At 39.3% G+C, this 16119-nt stretch overlaps 1 protein-coding gene across 3 annotated transcripts in view; it reads right to left on the bottom strand.

Moving 5' to 3' along the window:
• F13A1 (coagulation factor XIII A chain) overlaps positions 1 to 16119 on the bottom strand; it is a 251473-nt gene that overhangs the window by 133917 nt on the left and 101437 nt on the right. For all 3 annotated transcript variants that reach the window (XM_019830279.2, XM_006931478.3, XM_045057168.1), the window contains exon 9: positions 349 to 452. In XM_019830279.2, coding sequence (XP_019685838.1) covers positions 349 to 452 — 104 coding nt within the window. The remainder of the gene's footprint in view (positions 1 to 348; positions 453 to 16119) is intronic.

Below are 16119 nucleotides of genomic sequence, written 5' to 3'. Positions count from 1 at the left end.
GAGGGCTGAGATATATTTTAGAGCCTAGCAAAAATGCTTACACAGATATATTTTTTTCTCTTGTCTTCAAAACTGCTTATCAAAGCAAGAGTAGATGAATTATATATGTTAAGTTTTGTGCTTTTTAAAAAAAATTTTTTTTACCAGTTATAGAATAATCAGGGGAAAGCTGGCCATTGAAAGGAAATTAAACCTGATTGACAGGCAGCTAATACTGTACATGTGCCCAGGAAGCACACTTTTGATGTTGGTTCCCAAAGGGAGTGTTTCCCACACATCAAAAGCAATCCTAACAGCAAAATAAAGATGGCAGTGAAACAAGTTCCCTGAGGGAAGATGCAGTTTTACCATCACTGTTTTCCTGGGGGGTGCTGTCCACGGCTTGCCAACCTCCAAATCCAACAGGAAGATCAGACCTTGTCATCCAGGCTTCATTCCAGCAGTGGTAGTTCCTGAGAAAACACCACTCTGGTGAGATTAAACTTCCCATCCCATTCAATAAGAAGTTGACCCAAACTCCTGCAAATATGCTATATACAAATTGCTGGAATGTCTTAAACCAAATTGAAGACTCCGAGAGATATTCTGGCCTTGAGTTTGCTGGGAAGATGCATTCCCACTGGCACCATGGGAGGGCACCAGGTATCTGAACATGGCTCTTTCCCTCTAATATCAGTTTCAAGACCACCCAGAGCATTAAACAGGTTTTTTTTTAATGTTTATTTTTGAGAGAGAGAGAGAGAGAGGGAGAAAGAGAGCATGCATGCATGGGGGAGGGACAGAGAGAGAGACACACACAGAATCCAAAGCAGGCTCTGTGTTGATAGCACAGAGCCTGACACAGGGCTTGATCTCATGAACCATGAGATCATGACCTGAGCTGAAATCAAGAGTCTAATACTTAGCCTGAGCCATCCAGGCGCCCTAAACAGTTTTGATCTTAACCACTGTCTGCTTTAATGAAACAGAAAGCACTATGTGCTAAACGGGTAGAAAAGAAAAGTTAATTGAAATAGAAATACATATATGTTTGAATTTCATTTATATTTATATTTATGCATATTAGATTTATAAAAAGCATATTTCCTGTAACAATTAAGCAATAAAATGCTTGTGTTTATGGGCTTAGGCCATTGCCATAGAAACTATAACATTAACTCCTGATTATAATTGTCTCAAATTTGTGGTAAATTTCCATTTGGTGTCCAACAAGAATAAAAAGATGTCAGAACAAGTATCTCTTTACCCTTTATCAAAGGTGGTCAGTCTACGAGCTGAGGGTCATGCAAAACTTTTCAGAACTTCGCATGTGACCCTTAAGACAAAAGCATGGAATAAAATGATATCACGAATTATATTATTATGTCCTTGGAAAGACCTGAAATTATATGACAGTATAGAAAAAAATGAGAGCACGTTAACCCGTCTGTGCTATGGAAAATATTCATATAGTAATAACAATTTAACGGTGGGGTGAGGTAGTTCTTGCAGTCTTTGTTTATAGCACTGTTGAATTTCAAATCCAACTACAGTTATCCTTTGCTTAAATGTCCTTCAATGTCAGGAATTCGGACATGTTCCCATCTCTGAGTTCGGCTCATCTTTGGTTGGCTCAAGTCAGAGTTATTAATTTAATGATGTGCCCTTTATGTACCAGACTAGGTGCTGGGGATGTGTCAATGACCAACACATAGGTTCTGGCCCATAAAGACCCTCATGATCCAGGAGGAGTGACGAACAGGTAAACCAATTTTCTGTGAGGCTTAAACCAGATAATGCATATAAAGCACTTAGAACAGGGCCTGGAATGCAATAAGTGCCCCCAAATAGTTAAGTCTCAGACTTTTAAAAATAATTAGTAGCAGTGGTTTTAGCTACAGTGGAAATTGGTTTGGGATGCACTGAGGTCTCAGTGGGGCAACTCTCAGGGTGTGAAGAAAAGCTTCACAGCAGGAGTGATATTTGAGCTAAGTCCTGAAAAATGTGGGAGTTTAGAAAGTCAAGAGATGAAAGAACAAAATTGTGGAGGCATGAAATAGCCCACACGGCATGTCTGGGGGACTGCACACTGTTGTGGCATGAGGGCGCCATGCTCCCATCTCTGTGTGCATGGGGGAAGGAGGGGTGGGAGGCAAGCATGGGCAGGAAGTCACAAAACTGACAAATAGCATAGCACTCACTGTGTGCCAGGCACTGTTGTCAAACTTTTATGTTCATTGGTACATCTGATGATCCCATACCCTATTAGAAAGGTACTATTATTCTTAACTCCAGTGTGCATGGGAGAAAACTGGAACACAGAGAGGTTAAGAATCTTACCTGAGGTCACACAGCTGGTTAGCTGTAGAGCTCTAGGGCCCATGCTCTTAAACCATGAGCTATGCCATAGGGGAGGATGAGACTGTGAGATCCTTTTATCACAAATCAAATAATTGAGCTCTATTCTTGGGCAAGTTAAATTTGCAGATCTGTCTTTGTGGAAGGTGGGTGGGGTGGCAGGATGGGTGACAGAGTTGAGGTGGCCTCCATCCCTTGGGAGGGCAGGGAGCCATGGCGGGTACTGCTGACAGGCTTGTGGTGGTGAGGGAGATGGATGAAGGAAGGAAGACTTTCGTGTTTCCAGGGAGTATGCTGGCTCCATTTACCAAGACTGAATGAAGGAGGAACAGAAGACGGTTTGTGTTGGGGTGTGTACTGGGTGGGTGGCAAGTTCAATTTTGGACGTGATGAACTCAGGTGCTCATGAGAAACCCAGGAAGTGAAATCCTAGAGACATTTTTCCGTGCACAAGTGACACTCGGGATTGGACAAGTTATTGGTGTCTGCACTGCTGGTGGAGGAGAGTGAGGACAGAGCCAGAGGAGGGGAACACAGGGAGCACAGGTTTCTCCCCTCAGAGTGATCTAGGTTGTGAAGATAGGGCAGTGGCTAGAAGGTAATGCAACACAGGGAGGATTGTTTGGGTGATTTTCACATTAGAAGAGATTGTTGTGCCTACAGAGGAGGAACAAGTGGACAGGAAGCAGGAACAGAGAATAGGAGATGGAATAAAAGATGGGAATACAAAGAGCACAGGAGGATGAGGTGGAGAGCCAGACCATGCATGGGTGTGGAGGCATTGTCCGCAGGGGGAGGGAGATGTAGATGTAGGTCAAGGTCAAGGTGTGGAGGAGTTGGACAGGCACATGAGGTTGGTTCCCACTTGAGAGCCTGCATCTTTGCATTAAGCTGGAAGGAAGGTCACTGTGAGCTTAAACACGACTGCTCACCTCCCTTCAGAACAGTGAAAGTGCATCATTAGGCAGAGAGATCCAGAGAAACAGCAATGAAACATTTGCAAAATCCCAAATGGACATAGTCCTGCTTCCTACACAATCCGTGTGGGCAATCTGTGTTTAGCAATCCTGGCTCTTGCTAAAATTCCACTGTTACACCACTACCCTAGATTAATAGATGCCAGAATCTCCTTATTTAAATTCAAATACCCTGAGCCAGGTTAGCCTTGAACAAGATAAGCATGCTTTGAGTTTCAGATCTCAGATAAGGAACTGAGGTTGGGTCTGGGCCTTAGACAGTGGGTGGTAAGCCAATGGCTGTGCTCCCAGGCCAGCCATGAACAGAGTGGGAGGGTGCTACCTCCGAAGCCATGGGGCTTTTTTTAAATCATGCCATTCTCTCTGCTGAAGAATAGCCAGGGAGAACTCATGCCATGAGAGTTCCCTTTGGGCTGGATGTTAAGTATTTCTGGTTACACATGCTTGTCTTTGATTTCAAGGTCCCCCGTGAAAGGGACTAATATTTACAGACATTTCTGAATTCCATTTCCTTGCTCTTCAGGTTGGGAAATACATATGCTTCCTGAAAGGTTATTTTAAAGTTTCTTTATCTAGATCTGTCATGGTCTTTCTGTTTTCATCTTGTAATTTCATTATGCATTCGTAACATGAGTGATTCACTTCTGGGATTCTGTCTGGTTCACCATCACATTCCCAGCACTAAAGCTAGCCCTTAGGAATTGCTTGGTTGAAAAGCAAGGACAACCGTTAGTAAGTGTAGGACATCTCCAAGGCAGGTGTAATTAAACTCTTGTTTGTTTGTTAGCTATTAAGATTCACGGTTTTATATTTTCTCAGAGGCTTCATTTGAAACCTGACTTCTCACTCTACAATCAGAATGCACAGTGTCACTTTAAAGGTAAAAGAAAATTATAAACCTTCAAAGTGATCTAGTTTTCTTGTTGTCGGTTTCTAAAGAAGTGGTGTGGAAATTAAAATAAAGCCCTCATTTCATTGAGAGCTATTTAATCAAGTTGAAAATAACTTTTTTGAGGGAGAATAACGATGGGGGTGACAAGTGACAAGTGCTTTATGTTACTTTTTGTCTGTTTCCTGCAGTGACAGCTAGTGATTTCTAGAACTTCTTTCAAGGATGCTAATAACTCAGCAGAATTGGTACAAAGGACCCACAGAATCTTCACCAAAGGCAGATCCTCACTGGAAAAATAGCATCATGCATTGCTGAGGGACCTTCAGAGGGACTGTCATAGCATTGGTTTAGTTTATCCTTTCAGTAAACCCCTTTCCTTGGAATTTATATGCACCAAATAATCTTTGCATAGGTGCAAAGACAAATATATCTGAATGTTCATCCTTGTGTAATTTGCAAGAAGAAAAATCAGAAACAGCCTAACTGTCCAATATGTGATTGTTTTGAAATACGAAACAGAATTTATTCAGCCACAGAAATCCAGATCTACATTTATTAGGCAGGATAGATACTTATGGCATATTAAATGTTAAAAATCATACTCCAGAACACACACAGTGTATGTGTTCATTGTACATGTAGATATGCGTGGAAGGCAGAATTTTAAATGACCTTCACTCTTGTATAATTTCCTCCCCTTGAATGTGGGTGAAACCTATGAATAGAATGGTGTATCATGCCTGTGATTATGTTACTTTATGTGGCAAAAAGGATTTTGCATGTGTAATTAAGGTAATTAATCTGTTGACTCTGAGTTAATTAAAAGGGAGATATCAGGGTGGGCCTGACCTAATCAGGTAAACTCTTTAAATCTGGGTGTAGAGGTCAGGGACAGAGCAAGGTGGAGACCTGAAGCAGCAGAGACATTCTCCTACTAGCCTTGTAAAAGATGGAAGCTTCCATGAGTTCTACAGCTGCAAGGAACTGAATCTTTACAAGAAACTAAAAGGGCTTCAAAGAGAGCCCGGAATATCACATGGGACCACGGCCCCAGCTAACGCTTTGATTGCCATTACTTGGGACCTTGAGCAGAGGACCCAGTTAACCTGGCCCAAACTCCTGACCCAGAGAAACTGAAAATAAACTTGTGTTGTTTTAGGCTGCTAAGTTTTTTGTAATTTGTCATGCAGCAATAAAAAAATGAATATGATATGCAAAGAGACATATCAAAGGATACTTAAGGAGATACTGGAAATTTTCTGAACAGTTAGAATATGGATGACTGACTTCTGTATGATTTTTTCAGCAATGTTTGAAATTTTTATAATAAACATGCACTAGTACCCCCTTCCCCCCCTCCAAAAAAAAAAATCTAAGTGCACAGTTCAAAATTTGCTCTGGTTCTAACCACTGGCTCAGGTCATATCTACAGTTGCTAGAGCCCATGGGATGTTGAAGGCATAGAGAACACAGCTGAGATCCAGATGGGCTTTGGGGCTCTGTGTTCTAGATGTTCAACGACAATGAAGTGGATAATTTAACAAGGGGATCTTTACCGCCTTTAACTTGGCTAACTGCTTAAACACTCCACAGGGTCATCTCATTTACAATCTGTCCAGGAAATTTTCCCTAAAAGGGAAGAAAGAGCTGTGGGCTTGTAACCCTGTTTTTGCAGCTTTATTATGGTTCAGGGGAAGGTACAAATAGGATAGAGAGAGAGCCCTCGAGGAGATGTGTTGGACCAACTTCAAGTGTAAACCAAATATTTGAATTCTTTTATTTTAAAAATGACAGGGGGTGGAAGAAAGATACTTATCTAACTTGCAAATTGTGTATTTGTAGCAGATGGGCACAGCCCCACTTCCCTGGCTCATTTGTTATACTCTTAATCCAGGCAATGAGATTGGTGACAGAAATGACAGCACACCCTGAAATTGTTTAGATCTGGCCATTCCAATGGCGGTAGGCATGGGGTGGGGTGGGAATTGTGGAAAGAAGTAGGGACAAGTTGGTGGGTTATGAGGCTTGTTTAACAAGACATTCCAAAGAGGAAATGAAAGCTTGGACCAAGAAAAAACTTGTCAGTTAGGAAAGGTAATGAAGCAAGACAACAGAAAAGAATTATTCAGAGAAAGGGAGGCATGCTGGAAGAATCTTTTATGGTGCTGGGAGCTGGGAGCTGGGAGCTGGGAGCACTACCCTGCTTCAGAATGCAGCTGTTCATAGGGGCTGTTGAAATACTAAAACCAGGAAGGGACATTTAAAATCTTTCTGGGGTTGTCAGTCAAAGGTCAGAGGTCCAATCAGGGGGAGACTAGGCTAGTGTCACCCCCCCCTCCCATCCCCCCAAAGAAACCAACTGCCCACCAAGAAAAAAGAGAAGTAATGAAGGTATTTGTTTTGCATGTCCTTTGCATTGGAGGGGTCCTCCAATGAGAAAGTAGTTTAAGCACAGTCTGATGTAGCATGAGAGATGCCATTAGAGGGGGGTTGAAGATGGGGGTGGGCTTGGGAATGATCTGTAACTCCCAAAATGAAACTATGAGGTGCATTTATAGAAGAGGTGATGCTCAGAATAATTAATAACTGCTCAGAAACAGACATGAATCAACTGGAAGCTGCAACCAATCAGAAAGGACACTCAGCCTAAATACTGTATGTTCCTAGCAGTATGTACAGGATAAATGCCAGCTCAGATGTATTCAATTGGGTATACTGTACCATAGTACCTAAGAAGTTTGTTTCCATTTATGAAGTTTTCTGAGAGTGTGTCTTTCCTTAGTCCTGAGCCTTTCCACTCCCTTCTTAAGCTTCCAGGTACTGGTTTCTTGCATGTTTATTGAGAGCATTTTATAGCAGCTTTATTAATAATAATTTTTTTAAAAAATTGGGGGATGATCATATAGATTTCTTTTTTTCTCTTCTTTTGATAGTTTCCCCTCTTTTGTTTTTAGTGTTTATTTATTTTTGACAGAGAGAGAGACACAGAGCACGAGTGGGGGAGGGGCAGAGGGAGAGAGGGAGATACAGAATCTGAAGCAGGCTCTGGGCTCTGAGCTGTCAGCACAGAGCCCGAAGTGGGGCTCGAGCTCAATAACCACAAGATCATGATCTGAGCCAAAGTCGGGCACTTAACCAACTGAGCCTCCTGGGCACCTCTCTCTTTTTTTTTTTTTAAGTTATTTATTTATTTATTTATTTATTTATTTAAAGCACACAAACATAGGAGTGGTAGGGACAGAGGGAAAGAGAGGATCCCAAGCAGGCTTCACTGCCAGAGCAGAGCCCAATGAGGGGCTTGAACTCACAAAATGCAAGATCATGACCTGAGCTGATGCTCAAATGACTGAGCAACCTAGGTGCCCTGATACCTTCCCCTGTTTTGATTATCTGTTTTACTTTTCTCATTATGGCACCAGAAAAAGGATAAGACAGAGGATAAAACTAAATTTGGCAAAAACAAAGCAAAAACAAAACAAACAAACAACTCTTAAAATGCTCAGGAAGTAGATGTCACCTGTCCATATGACCCACATTTGCCATTACTTCTTAGCAAAAGGCTCTCTGTAACTCTTCTGGGTTCCCTGTGCTGGATTCAATTTGAACATAAGGCCCTGTCCACCTGTACTACTCTCTCTGGCATAGAAAATTAGGAATTGATATCCCATCTGAAAATGAAGAAAAAATTGGATTTTGAGAAGATTTGTTTTGGATAACTCTAATGTATAAAAAATGACTATAATAAATCCTGCCCAAGTTTATCCATAATCATTGAAGGGATTTAAACAAAATACAGCCAACAGTCTCAATAGGTACCAAAATTATCATTTTGCATTATAAAGCTCTTTATGAATATAAAATTCTAAGGTTGATAGCTCTTATTTATACAAGGTTTTCTAGAGGTCTTATTAATCATCAAAAGAAATTAATACATTCAGTATAGCCTTTGTGATGTATATTTTATTAACTCCTTTTTTTTTAATTTTTTTTTTAACGTTTATTTATTTTGGGGACAGAGAGAGACAGAGCATGAACGGGGGAGGGGCAGAGAGAGAGGGAGACACAGAATCGGAAACAGGCTCCAGGCTCCGAGCCATCAGCCCAGAGCCCGACGCGGGGCTCGAACTCACAGACCGCGAGATTGTGACCTGGCTGAAGTTGGACGCTTAACCGACTGCGCCACCCAGGCACCCCTTAACTCCTTTTTTTAATGTTTATTGTTTACAGACAGAGAGAGACAGAGCATGAGCTGGACAGAGAGAGAGGGGGAGAGACAGAATCAGAAGCAGACTCCAGGCTCTGAACTGTCAGCACAGAGCCCGATGTGGGGCTCAAACTCATAAACCATGAGATCATGACCTGAACTGAAGTCCGACACTTAACCAACTGAGCCACCCAGAGGCCCCTATATTTTATTAGCTTCTAATTATGTAAAAACTGGTAAATATTGAATGGTATGTATGATGACTCTCTTAGGCAGAATTTATGAGTAACCAAAACATGATATTTTTCTTATTAATGAAAATATCTTAGTGCTTTCTATGTGATTTATCAGATGGCTCTCACTTTCTCTTGAATTTTAATTTTCTGAGATGTATTTGTAGTAGCCTTTGATTTTGTTTAACTTCTCAAACTCCCTCCTTGCTTTCTCTCAAGTGGATCTTGAGTATATTAGGGACTTCAGGCCCTCTTTGAAGATATTCTCTTACAGGACTATCATAGGAAAGGGAAGTCTACGGCAATGATTTTCAACCTTCAAAAAACAATGCCCTTTCCTAGTTTTAAAGCAAATATTTTATAACATTCCTTTATTATACTGAAATTAAGTCCATAGGTAGCTTTTTACACACAATTTCTAAAAGAGCAATATAATGTCCTATAATGTACAAAATAAATAGAGAAATAAAAGGATATACATAAAATAACACGTCTTTCAACAGGTGTCAGGAAGATGATACTAGATACTAAAATATTCCTACAAAATGTAAAACTGTGAAGGAGTGTGGTAGACTCCTAATTTGAAATCACTTGTGTAGTGGTTAAAAGTGTGCTCTAAGGAAACATTTCTAAAATGGTAGAGTAAGGACTTCCAAGAAAGTGCTCCTTCACAAAAACAATGAGAATACTAACAAACATGATGAAAGCCAACTTTTCCAGAACTCTGTGAATGGACTGAAGACTTACAACAGTCTGAAGACTTAGTCAACAAAAACAAATGGATCTCATTAAGAATAGTAAGTTTTGTAGCATTTGAATTTGCCTTATTCCCACTCCCCCTTTCCATAGCTCCGTGGTAGTCATGAAAGTCAGCAGCTTCACAAATATGGTAGCTATAAAAACTTCCAGCTTAGCAGCCAATGAAGGGGAGAAAATGGGTTTGTAATTCCCTAAAAGCGCCATCTCCAAAGAATTGTCACTAACTTGTTTGGCAGTTTTCTGAACATCTCCATTCCCAGGACTTCTTTTTATTTGATTTGATTCAGACCTCACTCCATGCAAATTACATTATCCAAAGGATGTTTTTCACAAATAATTAGAAGCAACTGTTTAAAATCATGGTTGCATAAAGAGGTGACACCAATTGGTGATAATAAAAAGCTGGCTCCCTAATAAACTTAAAAGGAAACCCTAAAGACTGAAATGTTCACAAGGGGCTTTGAACAACTTTGACATACTCTTGAGAGTCTAGGTGGCCACACACATATGCAGGGCTGTGAGCATTCCCAAGAAAGCCCTAAGAGGGTTGTAAATTCTCATTTCTAGCTGATCTCGAGGTACTGTGCAAGCAGGAAGTAAAGGCGCCAGCAGAATTATAAATTTGCTGATGGAGTGTTTGAAGACCTTCTTCCAACAAACAGAGAGCTCCTTAGTAAGACTGAGACCTTGTTAGTTCAAGGTATTTAAAGAAATTTTTGTCCAACTGTTAACTGACCATTAAGCTAACCCAGTAGAGACATCTGTGGCCACACATGATAAAGAGTGGACACTTGACAGAATTAGTCTGGGAAAGTCATCAAACAAACAGCAGCAGCAGCAACAACAACAACAACAACACAAACATCAACAACAGACTCTGGGGAGCAGGAAATCTGATTTACAGAGTTGTCACATTATGTTATTTAAAATGTCTAGTATTGTTGGGGCACCTGTTGGGTGGCTCAGTCTGTTAAACATCCGACTTGGGCTCAGGTCATGATCGCACAGTCCGTGAGTTCAAGCCCCGCATCAGGCTCTGTGCTCATAGCTTGGAGCCTGGAGCCTGCTTCAGATTCTGTGTCTCCCTCTCTCTGACCCTCCCCTGTTCATGCTCTGTCTCTCTCTGTGTCAAAAATAAATAAACATTAAAAAAAATGTCTAGTACTGTTTAAAAATGGAAGACATGCAAAGAAACAGAAAAGTGTGGTCCATATACAGAAAAACAAACAAACAAAAACAATCAAGAGAAACTGTCACTGGGGCGCCTGGGTATCAGTTGAGTGTCTGACTTGGGCTCAGGTCATGATCTTACTGCTTGTGAATTAGAGTTCCGTGCCAGACTCTGTGCTGGCAGCTCAGGGCCTGGAGCCTGTTTTGGACCTTGTATCTCCATCTCTCTGCCCCTCCCCCACTTATGCACACTCTCTCTCAAAAAGAAATAAACATTTAAAAAAATTAAAAATTAAGAGAAACTGTAACCAAGAAAGCCAAGACATTGGGTTTACCAGACAAAAAGTTTAAGGTATAACAAACATGTTCAAATAACTAAAGAAAACCATGTGAATGATGTCTAATCAAATAGAGGATATCAATGAAAAAGATAACAATTATGAAAAGGAATAAAACAGAAATTCTGGAGCTGAAATATATAATAACTAGAATGAAAAATTCAAAAATTCACTAGTGGGTCTCCAAAGCAGATCTGAGTAGACACAAAGAAGAAAGAGTAAGTGAACTTGAAGATAAGTCAGTTGAAACAACTAGTCTGAATAACAGAAGAAAAACTATGAAGAAAAATGAACAAAGCCCCAGAGACATGTGGGATACCAGCAGGTGTATAAACATACTCATAGTGAAGGTCCCTGAAGAAAAGGAAAGAGAGAAAGGAGCAGAAAGAATATTTGAAAAAAATAACAGCTAAAACTTTCCAGATTTGATGAGACATTAATGTATATATCTGAGAAGTCAAAAAAATCTCAAATAGGACAAACTCAAAGCTATATATATATATGTATGTATATATATATATGTATGTATATATATATGTGTGTGTGTGTGTGTGTGTGTACATACATTTATATATATATATATATATATATATATATATATATACACACACACACACACACACACACACACACACATGCCTAAATACCTCAGAGTCAAACTGCAGAATGATGAAAATAAAGAGAGAATCTTGAACACAGTATGAGAAAAGTGATTCATTATGTATAAGAGATCACTAATAGGATGAAAACTGACTACTCATCAGAAACCATGGAGGCTAGAAGCCAGTGGGATGATATGTTCAAACTGCTGAAAGAAAAAGTTAAATAAGAACTGTATATCTAAGAAAAGTATCCTTCAAAAAAGAAGGCAAAGGTAACTACATAGAGAAATAAAACAGTATAAATGTATATTTGCTTTTAATTCTTCTTTCTGATTTTATTTATTTATTTATCTATCTATCTATCTATATATCTATGAGAGGGAGACAGTGAGTGAGTGGGGGAGGGGCAGAGAGAGAGGGAGACACAGAATCCGAATCAGGCTCCAGGCTGTGAGCTGTCAGCACAGAGCCCAACATAAGACTAGAACCCATGAACTGTGAGATCATGACCTGAGTTGAAGTCAGACACTTAGCCGACTGAGCCACCCAGGCACCCCAGATTTTAAAGACAGCTTCATAAAGCAGTAATTGTAAATTGTGTTGGTGGGCTTATAATGTAGAAAGATGCAATCTGTATTACAATAACAGAACAAAGGCAGGAAGAGTAGAACAGAGTTTTTGAATGCTATTGAAATTAATTGGTATTAGTATGAACCAGGTTGTTTCAATTTATGGTTTTAAATTGTAATCCCCAGGGAAACTACTAAGGAAAAAAGTGAAATATATATAGTCAAAAGAAACAGAAAAAGAATTAAAATAGTATACCACAAAATATTTTTTTACACAAAGTAAGAAAGTAATGGAGAAATAGGGGAAGAAAAAAGACATAATGCATATGGAAAGGATATAGTAAAATTGCAGATATATATCAGTAATTACATTAAACACTTGTAGACTAAACACTAACGTCAAAAGGCAGAGACTGGCAAGATGGATAACAAAACTGTATGTTTTATCCAAGAGATACATTTTATATTCAAAGATGCAAATAGGTTGAAAGTAAAAAGATGGAAAAACAGGCTGTGAAAATAGACTCAAAAGATAACTGGAGCAGCTATATTTATGTCAGACAAAATAGACTTTATTACAAATATTGTTACTAGAGACAAAGAAGGAAATTTTATAATGACAAAAAGGTAATGCTATTAGGAAAACATAATAATCATTAACATACCCATATCTAAAAGCAGAAGGGAAAAATAGACAATTTAACAACCAGAGGTGAAGAGTAGGGGGGAGGCAAAAGGGGTAAAGTGGGTCAAAAGATACAAACTTCCAGTTATTTGCACGTTGGTAGTTGAGACCTTAAATGTCTTCATTACACACACACACACACACACACACACACACAAATTTTGTAACTATGTAATTTATGGTGATCATTTTGCAATATACACAAATATTAGTCATTATGTTGTACACCCAAAACCAATGTCACTTGTACCTTAATAAAGACAAACAAGCAAGCAAACAAAAAAAAACCAATTTAACAAATAAAAGTTGGATACTTCAATACTGCACTTTCAATAATGGACACAACAAGCAGGTAGAAGATTAACAAGCAAATAGAAGACTAGAACAACACAATAAGCCAACCGGACCTAATGGATGTCTACAAAATGTCCTACCCTACAGCAACAAAATACACATCTCTCAAATGGGAATGAAACATTCTTTGGAATAGACCATATGTTAGGCCATAAAGCATATCTTAATATTTGATCCATTGATATTTAATCCAATTACTGATAAGTAGGACTGACATCTGCCATTTTACTGGTTCCTTGCTATATGTATTATGTTCTTTTTCTTCTTTATTCCTCATTCCTTCTTTACTTTGTGTAAAAAGATATTTTCTAGTATGCCATTTTAGTTCTTTCTCTGTTTCTTTTACTATATATTTTTTTCAGTTTTTCCTTAGTAGTTTCCCTGGGATTATAATTAACATTCTAACTGAAAACTCTAGTTCAGATTAATACCAACCTATTTTTAATAACATACAAAAACTTTGTTCCATTCCCTTTGTCCTTTGTGCTATTATTATAATTTAGATTATATCTTTCTATATTGTAAGCCCAATATAAAATCTTGTAATTTTAAAATTACTGTTATGTTAATTATATTTCAGTAAAAGTATTATTTAAAAAGTGAGCTCTAGAGTCAACCCCTTTGGGTTTGTAATTCAGGCTCTGCCACTTATTGGCTGCTGACTATGTTTAGGTTACTGTGCCTCAGTTTCTTCATCTATAAATGGAGACAATAATAGCAAGCACCCTAACAGGTTGTTAAAAAGATCAAACAAGTTGTTATGTGTCACCCAGTTAGATCAGAACCTGGCACAATGAAAGCACTCCATAAGCATGAGCTATTTTGATTCTTTGGTGGTGGCAAATAACTTTTACCATCCTTTCTTCAAGGCTCTGGTATAGATTCAGAGTGCATATTCTTAGTTCTCTAGTGACAGAACTCATGATCTTGTTCTAGAGGAGTCCCTCAAAGACAATTTGGCTGACGGTAACATTAAAAAGATAATCTATTTGAAAAGAATGTCTTCCGAGATGTTTGGAATTGGTAGCCTGGATGTATCACAGGTTAGTTTTACAAACATCTGTAAGCAGTTTGGTCTATATTCAGAAAATTTTCTCTACTTGTTTTCATCTGGAATTAGTTTTTGTATAATCCTTTTTTGCACATACAGTAATTAAAGCTTAGTATTATACAACAATCTGAAAGTCCAACTAGCTGGAACACACTGAGTCTCTAAAGCAATGTACAAGATAGATCAATCTAAACTTCAAAACCACACCTACAATATGCAAACCAGTATGCCCAGTGCAGAGACTGCAATGAGAATTTGGATCAGTATTATATCCCGTGCTGGCCTCCAGCTGTGAAGGCTGCTTAATTTCTGCTCTAAAACTTGTTTCCAAAGAGCTTTATTGATAGTCAATACTTCCCATTGCAGCAGAGATTTTTGCATTTAGAGTGAAAAAAAAAAATAAAACAATAACAACTGTACTCTTTCCAACAAGTGTTGAAGGAAGTTGGAATTTTTGTAAAAGAACGAGATTCACTGATGCCAAAAACTACAAAATTTTTCTGTGGTGTCTGTTTGATTTTTTTTTCCTTCCTTGAGAGCTGATGTGAAGTCAATTTGCAAAGCAGCACCTAGTGAGTGGATCACAGCTGGCCCTGTGCAGATGAACAGGTCTTCACAGAGAGCAAGTGGTAGAGAACTATGCTCTACTGTTGTAGAAGCATATGGTACTTCTACTTTCTAGAACTTTCTGGAATTATGAGAGGAAAGCCCTTGCTGGAAGAACAGTGAAATTTATTAAAACTTTTTTTTGAGGGGGAAGCTAGAAATGTCCCTAGAGATAATTAAGACCAAACTCATACATTTACATATGAGAACATTACAGCCCAGAGAAATCAAGCAACTTGCCCAAAGTGACCCAGCTAATTAGTGGCAGAGCTAATTGTATTACCTTAAACCATGGAGAGAAGAGAGGGAGGGAAAAAAATTACAAGAATAGTCTGACTTGATATAGTGTTTTTCCATGATGCTTTGGGGAAAAACAAAATAAAATTGTGATTACTTTCCACTTGGATCACTGACTAATGCTTAGATTGTTGCAACTTTGAGCTGAAATGGATAAATACAAATGTGCTTGTTCACAATTATTTTCAAAAATTAATGGGGCGCCTGGGTGGCGCAGTCGGTTAAGCGTCCGACTTCAGCCAGGTCACGATCTCGCGGTCCGTGAGTTCGAGCCCCGCGTCGGGCTCTGGGCTGATGGCTCGGAGCCTGGAGCCTGTTTCCGATTCTGTGTCTCCCTCTCTCTCTGCCCCTCCCCCATTCATGCTCTGTCTCTTTCTGTCCCAAAAATAAATAAAAAACGTTGAAAAAAAAATTAAAAAAAAAATTAAATTGAAAACGCCAGTTTAATCAAACCTCCTGAATTTCAAATGAAAAGGCAGTAAAGGAGGTAAAGACTTGCTGATTGTTTTAGTGTTCACCATTTTCCCAATTATCTTTAATATCATATAAAATGTTTAAAACTCCAAGTTAGGATGTTTTCTACATCTGCCAATTGGCCAATCAGCTGGACCTCGAGAAGCAGACGGGTCAGCTATGGATCTTGGCGTACACGCATATGCTCAGCCCCCTTCTCTTCATATCCCAAGGGCATGGATAGCACGAGCTTCCGCCCACCTCTCTTGAAGCTCCATTGTCAGGAGTTGAACAACTTCCCTGGGAATGTGAGCAGGATGGAAAGGGACATGGGGAGGAGTGGCTTAGAAACTGAACAAAAAGAAGTCATGGGATCTAGAGAGCTGTTGTCTTCCAGAGGGAATTTGGGACACTGTTGGCTGTTGGACCTCTAAAACTAAGAGAGTGAGGAGTGGGTTTGTCCTTAAAGGAGGCAGGGATTAGACACTTAGAGGGTAGAGAAGCAGAAAAGGTGGTGAGAGGTGGAGAACAAGGATCCAACTTCTCACTGAATGCATAGCCTGGGGGTATCAGCTCCTTCAGGAAGGCAGGC

Source organism: Felis catus, chromosome B2 (assembly GCF_018350175.1).
Source record: "Felis catus isolate Fca126 chromosome B2, F.catus_Fca126_mat1.0, whole genome shotgun sequence".
NCBI classification, from domain to species: domain Eukaryota; kingdom Metazoa; phylum Chordata; class Mammalia; order Carnivora; family Felidae; genus Felis; species Felis catus.
This window is presented reverse-complemented; position numbering and strand designations above follow the sequence as displayed.